The sequence below is a fragment of the Danio rerio genome, chromosome 4, assembly GCF_052040795.2.
Source record: "Danio rerio strain M-AB ecotype USA chromosome 4, GRCz13ab, whole genome shotgun sequence".
Classification (NCBI taxonomy): Eukaryota; Metazoa; Chordata; class Actinopteri; order Cypriniformes; family Danionidae; genus Danio; species Danio rerio.
Window position 1 is genome coordinate 78,225,425 of NC_141024.2, and position 19,851 is coordinate 78,245,275.

Genomic DNA, 19,851 nt, shown 5'->3' on the forward strand with positions numbered 1-19,851 from the left:
GTTCATTGTTTTTAAAAGATAGTGTACTATTTTACAGTGCTACAAAAGTACTTGGTTTTAACCATTTAATTTGCTTTTAAAATGCATTCAAAACAAGCAAAAGTTGACAGTCAGATACATTAATGATTTTCACCTCCATATCCTCCAAGCGCAACCACTGAACATGTATATTTAATGGAGTCGATATGTTGTGGTCGAGAAGTGTCCCAGAGGCAGTGCTCATTATTGACATCACTGATGTCATTTCTTGGATGATAAAAAACTCTGTTGATTCATTATGTCAACCAACAAAGTCAAAGAGGACCTGAAAACCAAAAACATTTATCTCAAACCAGTCATAAAGAGTTAATTTCACAGGTATTATATGCAATAAAACTAATTCTATATCAATAAACAGAAATTAAATGCTGCCTAACACCTTTTAGGCAAAAAATACTTTAGTTACTGGATTGATAAATAATTTTTCTCTGTAAGTATGGAGTTACATTGCTATTTTTAAGAAACCAAAAACACAGCTTTGTTATTAGACGCTGAACAGACACAGATACACATCTGTCATTATTCAAATAAATGCTATAATTAATTTATTCAAATACATGTAATGTAACTGTAACGTGGAGACTGACACGGAGGGATCCATTTTGCAGTATTTATTAAGTCACACTTAAACATCAACACCTCGCACGGCTGTGCGAACATACAACATACAACTCAACGATGATTAGCAGATAACAGAGGCAGAGTGATTACCAGGCTTGTGTCAAGGGCAGGCAGCGTGATTCAGAGTCCGTGTCACAGGCTTTAGTCAGGGGCAGGCAGCGAGAATCAGAGTCCGTGTAAGCAGGCTTTGGTCAAGGGCAGGCAGAAGACAGAGCAGAGTCGAGAAACGGGCTGAAGTGGTAAACGGGAGATCAGGCAGGATAGACCGCTCAGAAATGCTGGCCGGGGCTAAACAAGACTTCGCAGAGAACTGGAGTTGGAGTGTGGCTTATATAGGAGCGTGGGTCGTTAACTGGATTCAGTTCAGGTGTGTGCACGATCAGTCTAGGTGGATGATGTAATGCTTAGAAGTCCGGGGATGGCGGTCTCTGCTGGCCAGCGAGGGGAATGACTGGGACCGAGTCGGTGACAGTAACACACTTTATCTGTGTCTAATTCAAAGCAAGCAAAATGCTAGACACATGTCCTGTAACCGATGAAAATAACCGTCAATTTTAGACTGAAATAATTTCACTGACTTGTCTCAATTATAAAACTGAGACGATATTACCAATATTATTTATTACTGCTACTGACTGTAGTATTATTTTTATGATTAGTATTATTGTTGTTGCTGTTGGTTTTAAAAAATTATTGATGTCTATTACTTATCTACATGTTTTCCAGAATACCAGGAAAAATAATATTAATGTAAATGTAATAATAATATTACTATTACAATTCATAGACCAATAGCTTTAATCGACCAATTATGAAAAACTATATCTATTGCTTTAACTCAAGTTTTATTTTTATGTTTGTTAGTCGATTTCAAATTAACACATTGCTTGTGTTTATGTGAACAATTACTCCATCCAAGTTAATCCAGTGGAAAACAAAATGTTTGTTTTAGTAATTTTTTTATCAAAATCTGAACATTTGCTTACGCTCCAAATATAGATTTGTACTGGTTTCTTGTTATGTATTCATTATGTGAAGTTGTTGCAGTTTATCAGTTTTGTAATAAAAAAAAAATTGTCTCACACTCAATTATTGCCCTGCTATCAATAACAACTTTAAAATTGTCAGCACTGCATGTAAAATGACCATAAGTACTGTGAAAATGTCCTTGGTCCATTACCTTAAATAAATATTTCACAGGAGGGCCCTCAACTGTAGTTCATGCTACAACGCAGTAAAATCTTCAGAGTAAAATTTACTCAGTTAAGAGAATATTTGGTCCCTCTCTAAATTGAGCAAAATTTACTCAGCAGCAGAGTTAAAGTTAATGAGACAATGATGGGGCTAATTAAGTAATGATTGAGCACCGATGGTGAACACCTGCTGTTAATAAGCAGAAACAGAGAAGAGAAACACAAAACTACGGCTGTTTCTCAATTCCAAGAACGCAGAGAACGGACTTGTGAGTAAAAAATAAGAGACTTTAAAATTTTAGGTCAGCTATTCCTTTAAGCTATGTACTCTGAAGATATTTCTATTTTAAACAAAATATATTCACTAACACTCATCTGGCAAATCAAAGGCAATCTTCAATCAGCAATGACCACAGATGGGTGGTGTCCACAGTGGTAACAGAAATAACTGTACATATACTGCCTGAGAGCACTGAAGTGGTAGAATGCTTTTCTCAGTGTTGTGTGTCACTGTAGTCCCAGAATGAGATTCTATAGTGCGCAGCATTCTACCAACAACAATGTGATTCTGCAAAAAAAATACAGAATGTACCTTTAAACATGTTGTTTATATGTTATGTTGCGAGTAGAGAACATAGCGGGATGGAAAGAAAGACCCTGTTGTTATAATTGTGGAATCCAGAATTGTAGTCCTGAAAACTAACTAATTTCTGCAAACTGGGCATGCCTTGGCATAAACGGAAATACCTAAAAGAAAACGCATCAACACAAATTGGTTGGCATACAAAAAATACATAGAGATTATATACAGTATATATAAGAGATATATTTAATAACATAGAACCCCTTACCTCTATTCTGCCGAAACATCCCATAAACAGTTGCTTGTGTTATAACCACAAAAGCATTGCTAAGATGGGGAGGACATGACCCTGGGCAGTATGGACAGGTTGTTTCTGATGGTATAAAGGTTTCTGGAATGGGTTTTTCTGTTTTGGTGATTTCAAGTGGAATGTCTTCCGGTAATCTTTTGCAATTCCACAAGTAATTGGTCATTGTGATCATAGTACTCTGTTAAAAGGCCAAATGCTCATCCATACCGACATTCCCAATGATGCACTCCTCAATATCTTCTATATCCTCTGGGGCTTCTGGTGCGTTTTTCAACAAATAAGGATGCTCCCAATAAATCCACCACATACACATGTATCTGTGGACACAACTGATACTGTCCTTTAAACCGATGCACTTGGAGTGCCATTTTCCCAATTGTTTGTCAAATGTGGAAACTGTCCTTCCAAACTTACACCAGGTGTCCTTCTCCCCAGAGTACACTAAGAAAAATAGATATCTCTGTGACAGATTGTGTACCTCCAAGAAAATAGGAAACATACTGTCTACTTCGTGTGAGCAAGCATGTTGGTAAAGTTCCAAACATTCCTCTTGCCTAGACTTAGAAAGGAGTCCCTTTTCAAACATCTCCTTTACGGTTTTCTCTTGTAGTGCTGGTGGTGGAATGTATGCACTGGTTTTCTTGGTCCGCTCTAAGTGGTGGCATTCTTTCCCTGGGTTTCCACTTTGAGCAGCTATGGCTATATAGTCTCTGCATTCCTCCACTTCACAATCCTAGAGCTGTGATGTTAATGTCTTTTGGACATGTATTGGCAATCTGATACCATGGGATTGCTTTGTGGTCACATAAATCCCATTTTTGGGTCAATGCACAACATTGGTTCTTGCAGAGCATGTTGTTCCTTTTTATGCCGTAATAGGTTTAAGTTTGTGCTAAATGTGATACCATATTTATGGCAAATTTTGTTTGCTTTGCAACCTCTTTATCTTCAGGTTGTTTCTTTTCTAAGAATAATAATACATGTCATAGTGTGATTAACATAATTATAATGTGTTATTGTGTCATTACTTCAGTTGGGTTAGAAACATAAATGTACTCACCAGATGTTGTTGTTGGCACCATCAGACCTGTAGTTGCAGAGAAAGGGAATTATACAGTTGAAAAATGCAATTTCACTCATTAAGCTTAAAGGATTTAGAATATTTATAATAGCCTACCATGTTTATGCAAGTGTGTTTTAAAATCTACAGATCTGCATATTATTTTGGCACATTTAGGACAATGCCAGTGACTCCTTGTGCCAAGTTTCCGATCTGGACAGTGGCATGGTATAGTAAATTTGTCTTTGAACACAGGATGTTTTGAATATCAAATTAGTCAAAAGACTTCACCTCAACACTTAAATTAAAACTTGGCAAAAGTCAAAAAATGACTTAATGACCCCTTAAAATGTCTTGATAAAACCCTGGTAACTTTTCCATCGTTCATTTTTTTTTTTTTACCAAAGAATATCTTCTCCTAAATTAAAATTGCCAACTTTGTTTAAAAATATTTCATGACCTTTTCCCATTCTGTTGAGTTCTCCTCTTGTAAAAGCTTTTTAACTATTTTGACTCTAAGACAATTCTTCCTTTGTTTAATATCAATTAATCCTATCCCTCCTTCTTCTGCTGCTCCTATTATTCTATTGTAAGCAATTCTTGGGGGTTTCCCCTCCCATAAAAAATCTTGAACACACTTTTTCAATCTCCCTTCTATCCAACATGGCATTTCTGTTATATATAATTTATACCATAGCTTTGATGTTATTAAAACATTTAATATTAAGGCTTTCCACTTTAAGCAAAGTTCTCTCATCCTCCAAAAATTTAATCTTGATTCTATTCCTCTTATTAGATCATCCCATATCTTTTCTGTTGCTTTTCTTTAGTTTTTTCCAATTCAAATTCCTAAAATTTTCAGTTCTTCTACTTCTCTAAATTGGAAACAATCTGTTAAAATATCTGCTTTACCAAACCTCATATATTGTTTTATTTTAATTTATTTTGCTTCCTGTTCCCTTACAAAACTCTTGTACTTTTTCATGGCTTCTTTTACACTCTTTTTCTCCTTCACTATTATTGTTGTATCATCAGCATACTGGTATATTTTTCCTTCGTCCTCCTCTTCTTCTATTTTTATTCCTTTAATTTTAGTTTCTTGTTTTATTGCTAACCCTAAAGTTTCTGCGACTAGGGAATATAATTGCGCTGAAAGAGGACATCCTTGTCTAATTGATCTTGTAATTTTAAAACATTTTTTAAATTCTGTTAAAAAAAACGTTACATTTTACTTTTGTTAAAGCCCCTTTATATAAAATTTTTCGTCAATTAATAAAATTCTCTCCAAATCCAAATGTTTTGAGTACATCAAATAAATAAGTATGTTCTACTAAGTATTCCTTTTAAAATATATTTAAAAACACTATAAATTCATTTCTTATTCCATCTATACCTGGACTTTTCATTTTATGTAGTTGATTTATTGCAATTTCAATCTCTTCTTCTTCTATTTCTCTGTCACATTCTTTATTTTCATCTTTTTCTAGTTTTACTTTTATAAAATTTAGAATCTTCCCTTCTTTTTCTTCAATACCCTTTGCTTTATTTGATATTTTGTGTTTTTCCACCATATCCTTTTATCATCATCATACATTCTATTTTCTTTTTCTCTATTATTTCTTAGATTTTTAAACATAATCTTCATTTTTTTTAAATGGTTGTGTTTAAAATCCAAGTCCCTGGTCCTTTTTGTATGTTTTCTATATTCACTTTAAAATGCAAGAGCTTATGATCACTAAAACTGTTCTCTTCATACTGTATGTTTTCTATAAAATTTTCAAAATTTCTAGTACATAAAATAAAATCTATTCTCATTTGACATATAAAATTCCCCACAAACTCTCTTTTTTCTCTGTTCCTCTCCCTCCATATATCTACTAAACTATTTTCCTTTATTAACTCATTTAGTTCCTTTCTTCCTATATCCGATTTAAAAACCATTCCATCAGCCATATCTTGTTGTCTAAAAACAGTATTAAAATCTCCCATCATTATTATTTCTTTAAAACCTTTAATACTTTATTTAAAACCTCAAAGGACTTTTTTTGTCTTGATCTTCTGTTGGTGCATGTATATTTTCATCGTTTTCTTCATCTTCTTTCAGTCCCCTTAACACTTCATACCTATTTACATATTTAGCTCTGTTTTTTGTTCAAACTTTTTTCTTTGCCATATCCAAATTTGGTTTTACCTTAAAAGTTCTTCTTCTTAAAAATCCTCTTTCCACTTTGTTCTTATCCATATTTTCCATCCTTGTTTCTTCATCATTTGCCATTCCTTCAGCTTGACCAGTCTTATTTAGTTCCTCTTTTTCCACAGTGCTTAAAAAAAGTTTTAAAACTGTCCAATATGTCTATTTGTGACCACTGTTCATCTTGTCCTGATAACTGTACTTCATTCTCTTCATTTTCATTTTCTCCTTCCTTTTTTTCATTGTTATTCATTTCCTCCTTCATTGTCTTTTCTTCTACTTCATTCACTATTCTCATTTGACATATAAAATTCCCCACACTCTCTTTTTTCTCTGTTCCTTCCCCTCCATATATCTACTGAACTATTTTCCTTTATTAACTCATTTAGTTCCTTTCTTCCTATATCCGATTTAAAAACCATTCCATCAGCCATATCTACTTCATTCACTTCATTCACTGTTCATCTTGTCCTGGGGTTCTTCGTAGGTGGATAACTCAGTTAGCAAGATTTGGTTAATGATGATTTGACACGATCCAGGATTATTTTGTTCTTCAAAACTCTTCTGAGAGTTGTTGTCATAGCTACAGTTCTGATAGCTCAAACCTGCTAGGGAGCAATTGCTTAGGTGTTGCTAGGCGGTTGCTAAGGTGTTGCTAAGTGGTTGCTAGGGTGTTACTAGGCGGTTGCTAATATGTTAATAGGTGGTTGCTAAGCTGTTGCTAGGCAGTTGCTAAGGTGATACTAGGCGGTTGCTAAGGTGTTAGATGGTTGCTGGGTGGTTGCTTGGCGGTTGCTAAGCTGTTGCTAAGGTATTGCTAGGCAGTTGCTAAAGTGTCGCTAGGCGGTTGCTAAGGCGTTGCTAGGCATTTGCTAAGGTGTTGCTAGGTGGTTGCCAAGGAGATGTTAGATGGTTGCTAAGGTGTTGCTAGGCAGTTGCTAAGGTGTTGCCAAGCGGTTGCTAGAGTGTTGCTATGAGGTTGCTAAGGTGTTGCTGGATGGTTGCTAAGGTGTTGCTAGGTGGATGCTAAGCTGTTGTTAGATGGTTGCTAAGGTGTTGCTAGGTGGTCTCTAATTTTTTGCTAACCAGTTGCTAAGGTGTTGCTAGGCGGTTGCTAGGTGTTGCTAGACAGTTGCTAAGGTGTTGCTAGGTGGTTGCTAAGGAGTTGTTAGGTGATTGCTAGGCGGTTGCTAAGGTAATGCCAAGCGGTTGCTATGGTGTTGCTAGGCGGTTGCTGAGGTGTTGCTGGGTGGTTGCTAAGGAGTTGCTAGGTGGGTACGAAGGCGGTTGCTAAGCTGTTGCTAGGCGGTTGCTAAGGTGTTGATAGGCAGTTGCTAAGATGTTACTAGGTGGTTGCTAAGGTGTGGTTAGGCGGTTTCTAAGGTGTTGCTAGGTGGTTGCTAAGGTGTTGCTAGGTGGTTGCTAAGGTCTTTATATGTGGTTGCTAAGGTGTTGTAAGGTAGTAGCTAAAGTGTTGCTAGGCATTTGCAAGGTGTTTCTAGGCGGTTGCTAAGGCATTGCAAGGTGGTTGCTACATGATTGCAAGGTGTTGATAAGCTTTCTCAGAAAATATGAAAAAAGTTTTTTTTAAGTAATTACAGAGATGGCAAAAGCATCTTGCTATATTAAAGTTATTACAAGACAGAGAGGGGGAGGGTTTTGAGAAGAGGGAGGAGAAAGTAGAGTGGGGATAGCAGAGGTATAGGGGCAGGGTACGTAGCTGGTGGATCTTTGTAGTCCTTTATCGGAGGAGGGGATTATGAAGGGACAGGAAGTGGTCATGTGCAGATTTGAATGGCAGACCATGCAGGAAAGATTACAGCATTCTAAGAAAACTCTGTTGTAAAGATCAGTATCCATGGCCCCCCAGTAGGGACACTGATTCCACTGAGTAATGCGTATAACCGAATAATAATCAATGTCAGCACCTGATAGGATGAGGTTCTTGATGGTGTTGGAGGAGGGGGCCGTGTGGAAGAAATGTGAGTAGGGAGGGTGGACTGTTGGGAAGGGTTACTAATGCAGGTGGGTGCTTGATGAAGGGATGTAGAGGAGAAGAGGTGAGGATACTGAAAGAGGGGAAATAAGAAGGGAGAGGAAGGACTTGTAGAGAAAGACTGGGTAGAAATAAGCTGGCTTGAAGAGTGAGGGAGGTTAGAAGGGAAAGAGATTTAAGGAGGGTTGAGAGTGGAATGGATGACTGGAAGAGTAGGGCTGGAGTTTTCACTGGAATGTGGAGCTGGAGGCCAAGGAAGGGGGGTGGTAAGTCCGAGATTGGCGTCATTATCCGGTGGATTATCCATGTTTTGGAATGTTTTGGTTGATGCAGTTTGTCTTGTTCTGAGGGATTGTTTTTTATTGCTTAGTTGCTTTTTTTGATGGTCCGAGGAGATTTTGTGAATGCGGAGCTGTGGTGGGGATAAGGATAGGGGATGTGGCGGGAGCGAGCGGTTCTGCTGTCCTGAGGGGGTGGAGTTGGTGACGAGATGGTTTCATAGAGTTTCAGTAATTTTGTTTTATTGCAGCGACTGGGGATGGAGATTCCGGCATTTATGAGGGTCTGGTGGAGTTCGGTTATTGTTATCTTGTTGGAAGTGAGGGATGATGATCTTGCGGAGGCGCATTAAGAACCTGGAGAAGGTGGGTGGCGATTTGGAGTGGCAGGAGATGGAGATTGTGTCCTTGCTGAAGTAGAGCAGATAGGCCTTCGGTCTCTTATTGGAGGGTTGGTATCGAGTCGGCTTCCAGGCTGAGCTTGGTGTTGTTGAGCTGGGGCTGGTGTTTCTAGGAGAGCAGAGATTTCGTTCCTGTCCATGTTGCTGTAAATGATGTGAGAGTAGATTTAATGCTGCTATTTCTTATTTTTGCTGTTGTTGTATTGCTGCTGTTGTTGAATTGTAATAGTCAGATGATGGTAGTAGAATTGTTGATGGGTTGTAGAGAGATGTTAAACTTTAGAAGCTTGTGAAGGAGCTGGCGCAGTCCTGTCAAGAGCTTTCATCGGAAAACGAAGATAAGGGAGTTATTTTTTGCTAGGCTTCTAGTTTGTGAAACTTCACTAAATGTAGGCTGCCATTCAGACTTAATTGTTGATAACAAGAATTCAATTGTTGATTTCAACAACTAAATTGCTACTAGTAAAAATTGGTTTGTCCTTCACACACTTCTCCTTCACTGTTACATCCTCTCTTCCCTCACACACACAGTTCTCACTTCTTGATGTAAATAGTGCAGCAAAAACACTCTGTTCCAATATACATCCTGCCTAGGTGAGATCTTGCCTGTCGCCACCAGCCCAACGCCCCTACTCCCTCTAACCCCTGGCTGTCGGATGGTCTGGGAAAATAGTTAGTTTTAGGGTTAGGACATGTTCTGTGATAACATTGAACAGCACCCAGGGCAACAGAGAGAGCATGGCACAAATCAAAAGCCTCCACTGACCTTCTTAGCAAGTACCAAAGCCAGCTGGCATCATTAGCCTCCCAACTCCATTCGGCCAAAACCCCATACTACCATTACAAAATTAACACCACTTCAGACGTCCACAAACTATTCAAGACATTTTATACTTTGCTCTGTCCTTCTCGATCAACTCCTTATCAGCTGGCCTCCTTCTTTACACAAATAAACACTCAAATTAGCAGTCAAACAACACCCTCTGAAGAAAAAGTCAATCTCTTCCTTCACTCCACACTGGCACATTTCCAAACCCTTTTAAGCAGATGTAATGAAGGCCAGCTAGTGAACTGCTTACTCATCTACATACATCACCTTCCCTGCAACTCCACACATTCAATATTATTTCTCAATCAAGCTGGGATCATCCACCATTACCCCATGTAGTTCGGTAAGAAATCTTAGGGTGATACTGGATGATCAGTTGTCCTTCAAAGAGGACATTGCTAACACAGCTCCATCATGTAGAGCTGCACTTTTCAACATCAGAAAATCAGACTCTTCTTAACAGATCATGCCATGCTGCACAACTTTTAGTGCCAACTCTTGTCATTTCAAGGCTGGATCCCGACAGTGCTCTTCTAGCTGGATTCCCATCCTGCACCCTTAATCCTCTACAGATGCTCCAGAATGCCGCAGCTCATCTGGTCTTCAATGAGAGCCCATGTAACTCCTCTCTTTATCTCCCTATATTGGTTACCGCACGAGGCTCTTGTCAAGTTCAAATCACTGGCACTGCACCCTCTTACCTCCACCTACAGCTGAAGGTCTACATCCCCTCTAGAAGCCTCCAATCTGAGCTATAAATCACTTTTCAAAACCTTTTCATTGACTGTTTCATGTTGAAGGAATGTCTTCTTGTAACATTTGTTGTACAATAGTAACAAACTTACAAGATATTTTACCACATGAAATTACAAAGCAGTCTGTTAATGACTTACACTGAGCATAATGGTATGGGGCGTGGGCCCGCCCTCTATGGCAACTGCTCATTAGAAGACAGTGCCATTGGGATAGAGCAAACCAGATTATTTTAAAACTTGATTTTTGCATTAGCTCGCTCATGCTTGCTGCTGCTCTCTCCCCCCTCTCGCCTTGCTTTCGGTCAATGCACAGCCACTCAATCAGGTCGCAAAAAACTTTCCATGCAACCTCTTAAAGTTTAGGAACCGCCGAAACTGCTAAAAAAACTTCTGCAAACCGACTCTCAGCAGAGTTTGTCACCCTGGTAACCCAGGACAATTTCCACTCACAAGCGAGTGAATCTTAAGGACGTCACTGAAGCTGAGTCACCAATCCATCAGGAACGCCGTGTTTTGTAGAGGCCAGTTGGCAAAAAAACTCAAACAAATGTCATCTCTTGCTCATCTGGTGCAAATTGATCTTAAGCAGATGAAGATAAGTCAAATCTTTGCTTTTGTGGTTTCTCAGGTGTGATTCTAAGTTCTAGTAGTAAGAGATTAAATTAATTTGGGACGGTTGTCCACTCATTTTGCACAAGCACCACAATTGAGAACCATTACTCTGATAAGAGGATAAGCATTCTAGGTTGCATAGGAGTACATTGCAACAGCCAGTTGATGAAAAAGGGTTGGGGCTTCCTGAGCATTTATTTCATTATTACACCTTCAGTCTGAGACATCTCACGCACTAGTCCATGCCTCCTGAGAAAGCTCCATCTCAGTTTATGGTGGAACAAGCCATCCTACTTCCCCTTCCACCACTACAATATCTATCTATTCATCTATTTATTTATTTTATTTTGTTAATGTGTTATTTAAAATATAAAAAAATTTACTGACAGAATTTTAGGTGCAGGCTAGGACGGTCTCTGCCATTTGCAGGTAACGTTGTCCTTTTGGCTTCATAGTATATGGACCTTCCACATGCAGTGGGACGGTTTGCTGCTGAATGTGACATGGCAGGGAAAGAAACAGCATCTCTAGGTCAGAAACCATGGTGCTTGACGAAAAAGGTGGCCATCTCCAGATTGGAGGAAAGTCCTTACCCCAAATGAAGTTCAAGTATCTGCGTTTTTTTTTTCATGAGCAATGGAATGTAAGATTTAAAGATGGATCAGTGCAGCAGCAGCAGTAATGTAGTTAATGTGATTGTTGTGTTGAAGGAGCTGAGACAAAAGGCAGTGTTCTCAGTTTACTGCTCAATCTAGGTTCCTACTCTCACCTATGGTCATGACTGAAAGGAAAAGATCTTGGACGCAACTGGACACATTTTACAAAAAGTGTTATGCTTGTTTGAGTCCCAACATAAAAGAGAGATGAGCCAACAAAATAGCCTGAATGCAAATTATTTATTATAAAATGTAACTCGTAGAACAATCAATCAAAGCAACCAACAAATGTTTAGGGATAATAATGAAGATAAAGACTTAGGATATAAATCACAACAACACATAAGGTTAAAGAGTCAATGAGATGGCAGGTCTTGACATGATGACTCCTGAGAAGCCACAGCGGCCTGGAGTAGCTAGCACAACAACTTTTTATATACCCATTAATGAGTAATGCAGGCAATCTGGAGTTTTGGGATCATCACAGTATATTAATATTGTAAAACTGAATACCTGTCGGTCTGCCCAAATCATAAAATATTCATCAAGATCGTATTCTACTCAAAAAAGTAAATGTAGTAAACTAGAAAGAATCTTGAACCTAAAAGTAAAGAAACTTTTCTAATAAAGATGCAACACAGGACAAATGAATGGACTTTCTTCCTAGTGATTTTTCTCATTCAGGGAGTCAGACAGAGAACATCATCCAAAGCAACACTAGCTACATGAATACACTGGAGAGTGGAGTACAGATGCATCCAATCTTCTTCTGTTTTCAGATGTGTTAACTGATTAAACCTCTTGTCACAGTGTGAAAACTTGTACGGTCTCTCCAGTGTGAATCGTCTGGTGCAGTTTTAATTTGAGCTGTAAGAAAAGTCTTCTCACACTTAAGCACATATACTCTCTCACATCATTGTGGATCTTTATGTGTTCATTTAGGTTTGCTGATCTGTTGAAACTCTTCCCACATTGAGTTCATGTGAATGGTTTCTCTCCAGTGTGGGTCTTCATGTGTTTATTAAGGTCTGATGTGTTGCTGAACTCATCCCACACCGAAGCTGCGGTCACAGTAGTTTGAGCATGCAAAATTTTGTTGTACGACGCTGTGAAAAGGGGCAGGATTAAACAACATGATTAAACATGAATGGTTTCTCTCCTGTGTGGCGCATTATGTGTCGATTAAGGGACGATGAGTGGCTGAAACTCTTCCCACACTGAGTGCATGCAAATGGTTTCTCTCCAGTGTAGATCTTCATGTGTTTATTAAGGAGTGATGAGCAGTTAAAACTCTTCCCACACTGAGTGCATGCGAATGGTTTCTCTCCAGTGTGGATCTTCATGTGTTTATTAAGGAGTGATGAGCAGTTAAAACTCTTCCCACACTGAGTGCATGTAAATGGTTTCTCTCCAGTGTGGATCCTCATGTGTATATTAAGGGATGATGATTGGCTGAAACTCTTTCCACACTGAGTGCATGTGAATGGTTTCTCTCCAGTGTGGATCCTCATGTGTATATTAAGGGATGATGATTGGCTGAAACTCTTCCCACACTGAGAGCATGTGAATGGTTTCTCTCCAGTGTGGATCCACTTGTGGTGATTAAGGTGTGATAAACAGCTAAAACTCTTCCCACACTGAGTGCATGCGAATGGTTTTTCTCCAGTGTGGATCCTCATGTGTATATTAAGGGATGATGATAGGCTGAAACTCTTCCCACAATAAGTGCAAGTGAATGGTTTCTCTTTAGTGTGGATCCTCATGTGTTGATTTAAGTTTGATGATTGGCTGAAACATTTCCCACACTGAGTGCATGTGAATGGTTTCTCTCCAGTGTGGATCCTCATGTGTAGATTAAGAGATGATGATTGGCTGAAACTCTTCCCACACTGAGTGCATGTGAATGGTTTCTCTCCAGTGTGGATCCTCATGTGTAGATTAAGGGATGATGATTGGCTGAAACTCTTTCCACACTGAGTGCAGGTTAAACAATTCTTGTCTCTCCTTTTCAAAATACCATCAGTCTGTAAATGAGTTTTTTCCTCAATTTTGACATGATGTTCCTCCTCTTTACTCTCCTCATTCTCTTCAATTAGGTCTGAAATAAATAAATAAAATTTTAGTTTTCATTAAGTCTTAAAAAATCTCATCAAAAGCTGAATAGTGAAAAGACACTGGAAACATTGGCTACACACACTGTCATTTTCATGCACATTAAATGTAAAATATATAAGATCATGTTTTGTTCGGTCCATTAACATGTTCACATTTAAGCACATTTAATTCATCTTTATTTATCTAGTGCTTTTACAATGTAAATTATGTCAAAGTCGCCTAACATAGAAGTTTTAGTAAATTGAAACCGTGTCAGTTCAGTTTTCAGAGTTCCTTACATAATTGATCATAAAAGTAATTTTGGTCATTGATAAGACACAGATTTGAAAGCTGTAAATGGCCTAATTTTATTCGTATATATTCATAATAACAAAATGTTTTTTCTAAAATTTGTAAAGCAGACAGGAAATACTTGTTTATTCTTTGCCTGAGTGGTAAATGCATCAGAAAAAATTTCTGGGGTAAAAGCTAAAAAAACAGCTGAATATTTGCCTCACAGACATGAGACACACCTGTACAGCATCTGCCTAAAGGCTGAAATGTGCACCTTTCCCATTGTGTGCTGTTGGGACTTTTTCATCAATTCTGGGGTGATTTTGAGGCTTAGTTTGGAAAAAAACTTGCAAAGCCATAACAGCATATAATCATGCATTTATGATTTTTGGTAATTCCTGTGACAACAGTCAACATTGTTTAATTGATCTCCACCTATGGGACGGCTAAAAGGAAATGGGTGAGTGAAAGAAGAGGAGAGTTGAAGAGGCCAGCATTATGTGGTGTGCGGAAGAAAGAGAAGTTGACTGAACTGTTGCTTTGTGGGGACAAGTAGAGCAGGGGTGGCTGGCCGGTCAGAATCGGCAGGCTAGCGCAGCAGCTCAATTGAATATACTGGGGTAAAATAAATGCTCATATTACAAAGACATGGCGGGGAAAAATGTAATGTAATGCAGTGCTTCTTGTACAGATATCACTCAAGCAGTGGAGATTGCTGATTTCTAAAGAAAACAGACCTTAAACACGCAGATTTTTGCTTTGGCATACAGTGTACCGGAAGCGCTTAACCCAGGTTACTGGCAAATTAAAAGTCCTATTAGCATGCTTCGACATATACCCTATTATTGCACAGCCAATTTACACAAACTGACTATAGAAACACTATTCTGGTTTTCCAACATCTGTAATGAAGAGGCCCCACTTTGGTTACTGATGAAACAGCACACGTCTAATCCAGTGTCATTACGCTCACTACTTTGTGCTTTCATTCCAGTTTGTGGTGTTTGTTCACCAAAAATAAGAATTAATGAAAAAAAAAAGAGAAAGTGTATTATTTTGTTCAAATTGCTGAATGCTACTGTTGTTGCAGTTCAGCTGTAATTGTGTGTGTTCTGTACATATGCCTGTGATTAATTGTTTACAGGGAGCGCCGCTGGGTTATAGGAGGTGCAGTGATCAAGAAAGATAATGAAGTGTGAGACAGTATCATGCTGCTGTAAAACCACTAAAGAATAATAAATCCTTTTTGCTTTGTTTAAAACATTCTAGTGCCATGTTCCAGTAAAGATCCAACGTATTTCCACTACCGGACACAACACAGTTAGTAAACAATATTTTACGAATAACCCAGTTATTAATGGATCACTCAGAATATGGTCACAATTCAGACCTCACTTTAATATTAAACAAGCATTGCCTTCTGCTCCTATTTTGTTAAATCCGTTATTCTCTTCCTCTCTTATAGATTCAGCATTCCAATTATGCTTTAGGAAGGGAGTTATCTGTGTTAAGGACCTGTTTAAAGATGGCACATTTATCTCATTTCAACAGTTAACAGACATTGAGATTCCCCAGTCAAATATTAGACTATTTTAAATACTTTTTTCCAAAATAAACTTTCTTTAAAATAAAAAACAAACGAGCAAATGATTTTAAAGTTTTAAAACTAAAATAAACTAAATCTATGCGCAACAATCTGTCCAGGTCTATGTCCTCAGCAGTAAATCCATGGTGCACGTTTAAACAAATGTTATTGTAAGCAAAATAATTAAACTATTATAATAAATAGAGTTAAAATGACCTTTTTGAATAAAAAGTTTAACATTTATTGAGATAAATTGTTGGTGATTGTATGGGTTTTGGCAAGATTATGTAACAAAACATGAACAAAGAAAAATAAAGACTTGTTTAAAAAAGATTTAAGACCTCACAACATTTCAGTAAATTTAAGACTTTTTAAGGCCTAAAATTTTAGATTTTGAAATTTAAGACATTTTAAGACCCTGCAGGTTATAGGGAATAGCCCTTGTAATTAGTTAATATAATTATGATGTCATTCTAACTCAGTTACTATCTGTGAGAACTAGTAACAACTACTAGAAACAACTTTAAACCCATAAAAAAGTTGATTAAAAAAAGGGGAATTGTGATCAACGTGACATATGCAAATGGAAAGTACTAAGCCAACACCATCACCGTAATAGCAGATATCTTTTATGAGAATAGAATAGGTCAAATATTGTCAGCTCAGACAAACTTTTTAAATTGATTGTTTTTATTTAGTGCCAGTGCTCATGGACGCTTTACAAACAGTAGGAGAACAAGAAACGCAATAACCTTAAGAAGGTAGAGAAAATGGGAGACTATTAAAACAGAAAAAGAATGACACGAGAACAAGTATAAAAGAAACTCATTCCTATCTTTAAATAAGTGCTTATGTGGATTTAGAAGAACTAGGCAGCACACCCAGGGCTGCAAGATGGATTTAATTTAGTATTCTTATCATTAAAATATATCTAAATGAGGATCAAATGACTGAGTTGGTGTTTGAGAGTGAAAACCAACCTGTTTGTTCCTGCTTGACTCTGAATGTTTCTTCAATCTTCACATCTTCACTCTCCTCTTTAATAAGCGCCATCTTTATAACAGTGTGGAGATCAGTCGCTTCAGCAGGAGATTTCCTCTGTGTTTGGACACTTTATTCTGTTTAAAATGAACAAAACAATGAACAGAAACAAACTTATCTTTAACATTTGCTTTAACAGTTTCTTTATATGAGAGTAATTAACAAAAACAAATCAGGTAAGTCTGAGCAAGAAACAATAGCCACAAATGAGCTGATTAAAACTAGTGACGTAACTACATGTCAGGATAAAAACAATATTTATAACCAAATAAACAAACAAACAAAAAACTGAATAGTTGTAAAGAAGCTTTTAAATTTGACTGAAGAACTTAATACAATGTTGAACAATGCATCCACACATATTTACATTTTATAATGTTAGCATTCAGATATTATTTGAGTGTAAATTCAAAATGTGCAACTCACCTTTTCTGTCTTCAATGAAGAAGTGGGATAAAAAAGGCCTCCGTGGGTTTTTCTTTGTAGGTTGTTGTTGGTAATAATCCCAATGTAGGAATCTACAATCGTAGTTTGTCCTCCAAAGTTGTTCTCTTACAGCTAAATCAGATAATGAAGCCTCCGTTAGGAACACGGAATATATAGATGCAACCCTGCTGAGCTACTGGATCTGGAATGTGATTGGATAAGACTCAATTGGCCCCCATTAAAGCTGGTATAGAGATGCAAATGAAATGAGCAGTGAAGACTCAGGACACATACAGTGGGGGATGGGAAGTTTAGCAGCTTTACAAACCAGTTTTACAGAGAAATAATGATGTATTGGGAAAATAAGTTGGCTTTAGCCATCATCATTTGTTTTGTTGCTGTTGTTTTATAGGACTATTGATGGAAGCTTTTTTATTGTGGCTGCTGCATTTTGTAGTTAATGCTGATACACTTATGTTGAGGTACTTTGATTTGAAACTCATTTTATTGTTTTTTTTTTCCCAAGCTGTTTTTTGTTTAAAGATGCAAATGAGCATTGAAGACTTAAATCACACTGATATCTCAACACACACAACTACATTCACTTATATAATAGTTATGTAAGTGATACTATTGTACTGTGATATATCATTATTTGTTAATAGAAACAATTTCTAATCTTCACAGTGAGGTTTTATTTGTGTCAAGTTCAGTCAATATATTAATATTAGCAATGTTTTAGTCATTTATTTATCACTGAACTTGTTCTTTATGTGAGTTTAGAGTCCTTTACTTCTCCTAAAGCACATGCAGCTCATTACTGCTTCCTGTAAACTGTCAACACACTCTTAACAGATCAATTATTTCTTTCCAAATGTGTCTATAAATTTTTATGATCAAAATGTAACTTGTTTCTGTGCCATTTTTTTTTTCTTTCCTTCGTTTTTTTACTTAAACAGAACATGTGTGAGCAGCTCATCTTTCTCGAAAGCCTCTTATTCACCTGATATGTAACAAAGATGTTTTTCTCTCTAATTATCAGTTGTGTTTGTGCATACAAATATGCATAGACATTCACAAAAGAATATATAAGATACTCTGTGACAAAACCTTTTTTAACACAGTAACGCGATCACATACTGTCTATTTTTTGCTACTTTTGGCCTTAGAAGATAATTGTTTGTACATTAATCACAAATGGATGAGACACACTGTAACTTCAAACTCATTTGTGTTAATTCCAGGTGCTGTGAAATGTTATGTACAAGCTGCAGAGGCAATCAGGTGTGAGTAAAGTGCCATATATCTGATCCAGTCCTCCAGCATCTTTTTTGCTTCAAATTAAAGTCTTTTACACTAAAATCATTATGAAGTTGCTCTTTTGTTGCTAATAATTGATTTATATTATCTGAAATATAACTAATTCTATTATATAGCTTTTTCTCTTAACCAGGAGAAGGAGGGAAAATGCACTCTCTCACTCAATGCAGTCGAATCAATGCGCAAAAAACAACATATTTAAGGTTACCAAGACACATATCACAGCAAGAGAGATCTGTTATGGTACAGGCACAAATCAAGCGACACAAAGAAACCAAGAAAGCAACTTTTAATCAGAAACTTTATATATATATATATATATATATATATATATATATATATATATATATATATATATATATATATATATATATATATATATATATATATATATAATTTATTCATTTTCTTGTCGGCTTAGTCCCTTTACTAATCTGGGGTCGCCACAGCGGAATGAACCGCCAACTTAACCAGCAAGTTTTTACACAGCGGATGCCCTTCCAGCCGCAACCCATCTCTGGGAAACATCCACACACACACACTCATACACTACAGACAATTTAGCCTACCCAATTCACCTGTACCGCATGTCTTTGGACTGTGGGGGAAACCGTAGTACCCGGAGGAAACCCACGGAAAAGCAGGGAGAACATGCAAACTCCACACAGAAACGCCTGTTGCTATACATATATATAGCAGCTGGGCATAGTTAATCTGAAAGCAAGTTGGGCCGCGCTCACACGAGTGTTTGTTCTTGCAAAATTCTTTCGTACAGCGCTGCAAAAAAGGGTGGGATAAAACAATATGATTAGACGTTACTAAAAGCGACTGATTGCTCCATATAGCCCATGTTTTGATCTTCTATTGGTCTTATGCACTCACGTGATGCGATGTCAAGCTTTTGTCTTACCTTTGTGGAGTCCACTATTAAATCTGTCATGCAGCTATATATTTATAATTAGAAAATAATTACATCACAAGTTAAATTATTGTATAGGGAGTTTATACTGGGTAATTCAATGACAAGAGTTCTCTTTCATATCTACACAATGCATAACTTTTAATGTGATTAACCTGCTCCACCAACACCAACTACAGCATTTCTCAGACTTCTGTTTCACTATGGTGTAATCACAGTGGTGAACGTCACATACAACAACAACTGCACTTAATCCTGTAACTTGTTTGCAACAATGAAATTTAAATATCTGTGTCACAGATTCATTTAAATAAATGACTCATCATCATGTGCAGTCGTCTTTATTAATAGCTGCCTAATAGTCCAGACCATTAACTGAATAGGACCGTTTTACATATATGAAACCTGTTAACAGGTATAGCTGTTCATCCCAATACCAACTTGATAGCCTAAAGCAAATTACATGAATAGGACCTGCCTAACATCTCTTAAGACAAATAAGCAAAGGTGTCTATAACAATACATGCTTGATTGCCCAGATCATTACATCTGAATGGTGCCTTTTAGTAAGCATAGTTCTTCACCAATACCAGTTTAATACCTCAAACAATTACACATATGTGAGGTTTCACAGTGTTGCAGTGGGTA

General features: G+C 37.3%; 2 protein-coding genes, 1 non-coding gene and 1 pseudogene across 6 annotated transcripts in view; 1 reads left to right on the forward strand and 3 right to left on the reverse strand.

Moving 5' to 3' along the window:
- The window catches only part of si:dkey-220a11.5, a 765,979-nt gene that overhangs the window by 517,341 nt on the left and 228,787 nt on the right, over positions 1 to 19,851 (forward strand). The gene's annotated exons all lie outside the window — the stretch shown is intronic.
- The window catches only part of LOC141381532 (uncharacterized), a 400,463-nt gene that overhangs the window by 76,891 nt on the left and 303,721 nt on the right, over positions 1 to 19,851 (reverse strand). The gene's annotated exons all lie outside the window — the stretch shown is intronic.
- On the reverse strand, positions 637 to 3,828 carry LOC137491467 (uncharacterized; annotated as a pseudogene). Its single transcript, XR_015482293.1, has 3 exons — positions 3,807 to 3,828; positions 2,705 to 3,684; positions 637 to 2,600 (listed from the first exon to the last, which is right to left on the reverse strand). The product of XR_015482293.1 is annotated as an uncharacterized LOC137491467 (transcript).
- On the reverse strand, positions 11,746 to 17,110 carry LOC137491267 (uncharacterized). Of its 2 annotated transcripts, XM_087249196.1 has the most exons (4): positions 16,965 to 17,110; positions 16,478 to 16,615; positions 12,825 to 13,622; positions 11,746 to 12,741 (listed from the first exon to the last, which is right to left on the reverse strand). In XM_087249196.1, the coding sequence occupies exons 2-4, from the start codon at positions 16,548 to 16,550 to the stop codon at positions 12,707 to 12,709; spliced, it is 906 nt and encodes a 301-aa protein (XP_087105322.1). In that variant the 5' UTR covers positions 16,551 to 16,615; positions 16,965 to 17,110; the 3' UTR covers positions 11,746 to 12,706. The 2 variants fall into 2 exon arrangements, with proteins under 2 accessions (XP_087105322.1, XP_087105321.1); XM_087249195.1 differs by having other exon boundaries at positions 11,746 to 13,622.

Coding starts and splice junctions, on each gene's coding strand:
- LOC137491267 (XM_087249195.1), bottom strand. CDS start 16,550: ATGGCGCTTATTAAAGAGGAGAGTGAAGATGTGAAGATTGAAGAAACA. Junction 13,623..16,477: donor AGTCAAGCAGGAACAAACAG/GTTGGTTTTCAC, acceptor TATTTATTTCAG/ACCTAATTGAAGAGAATGAG.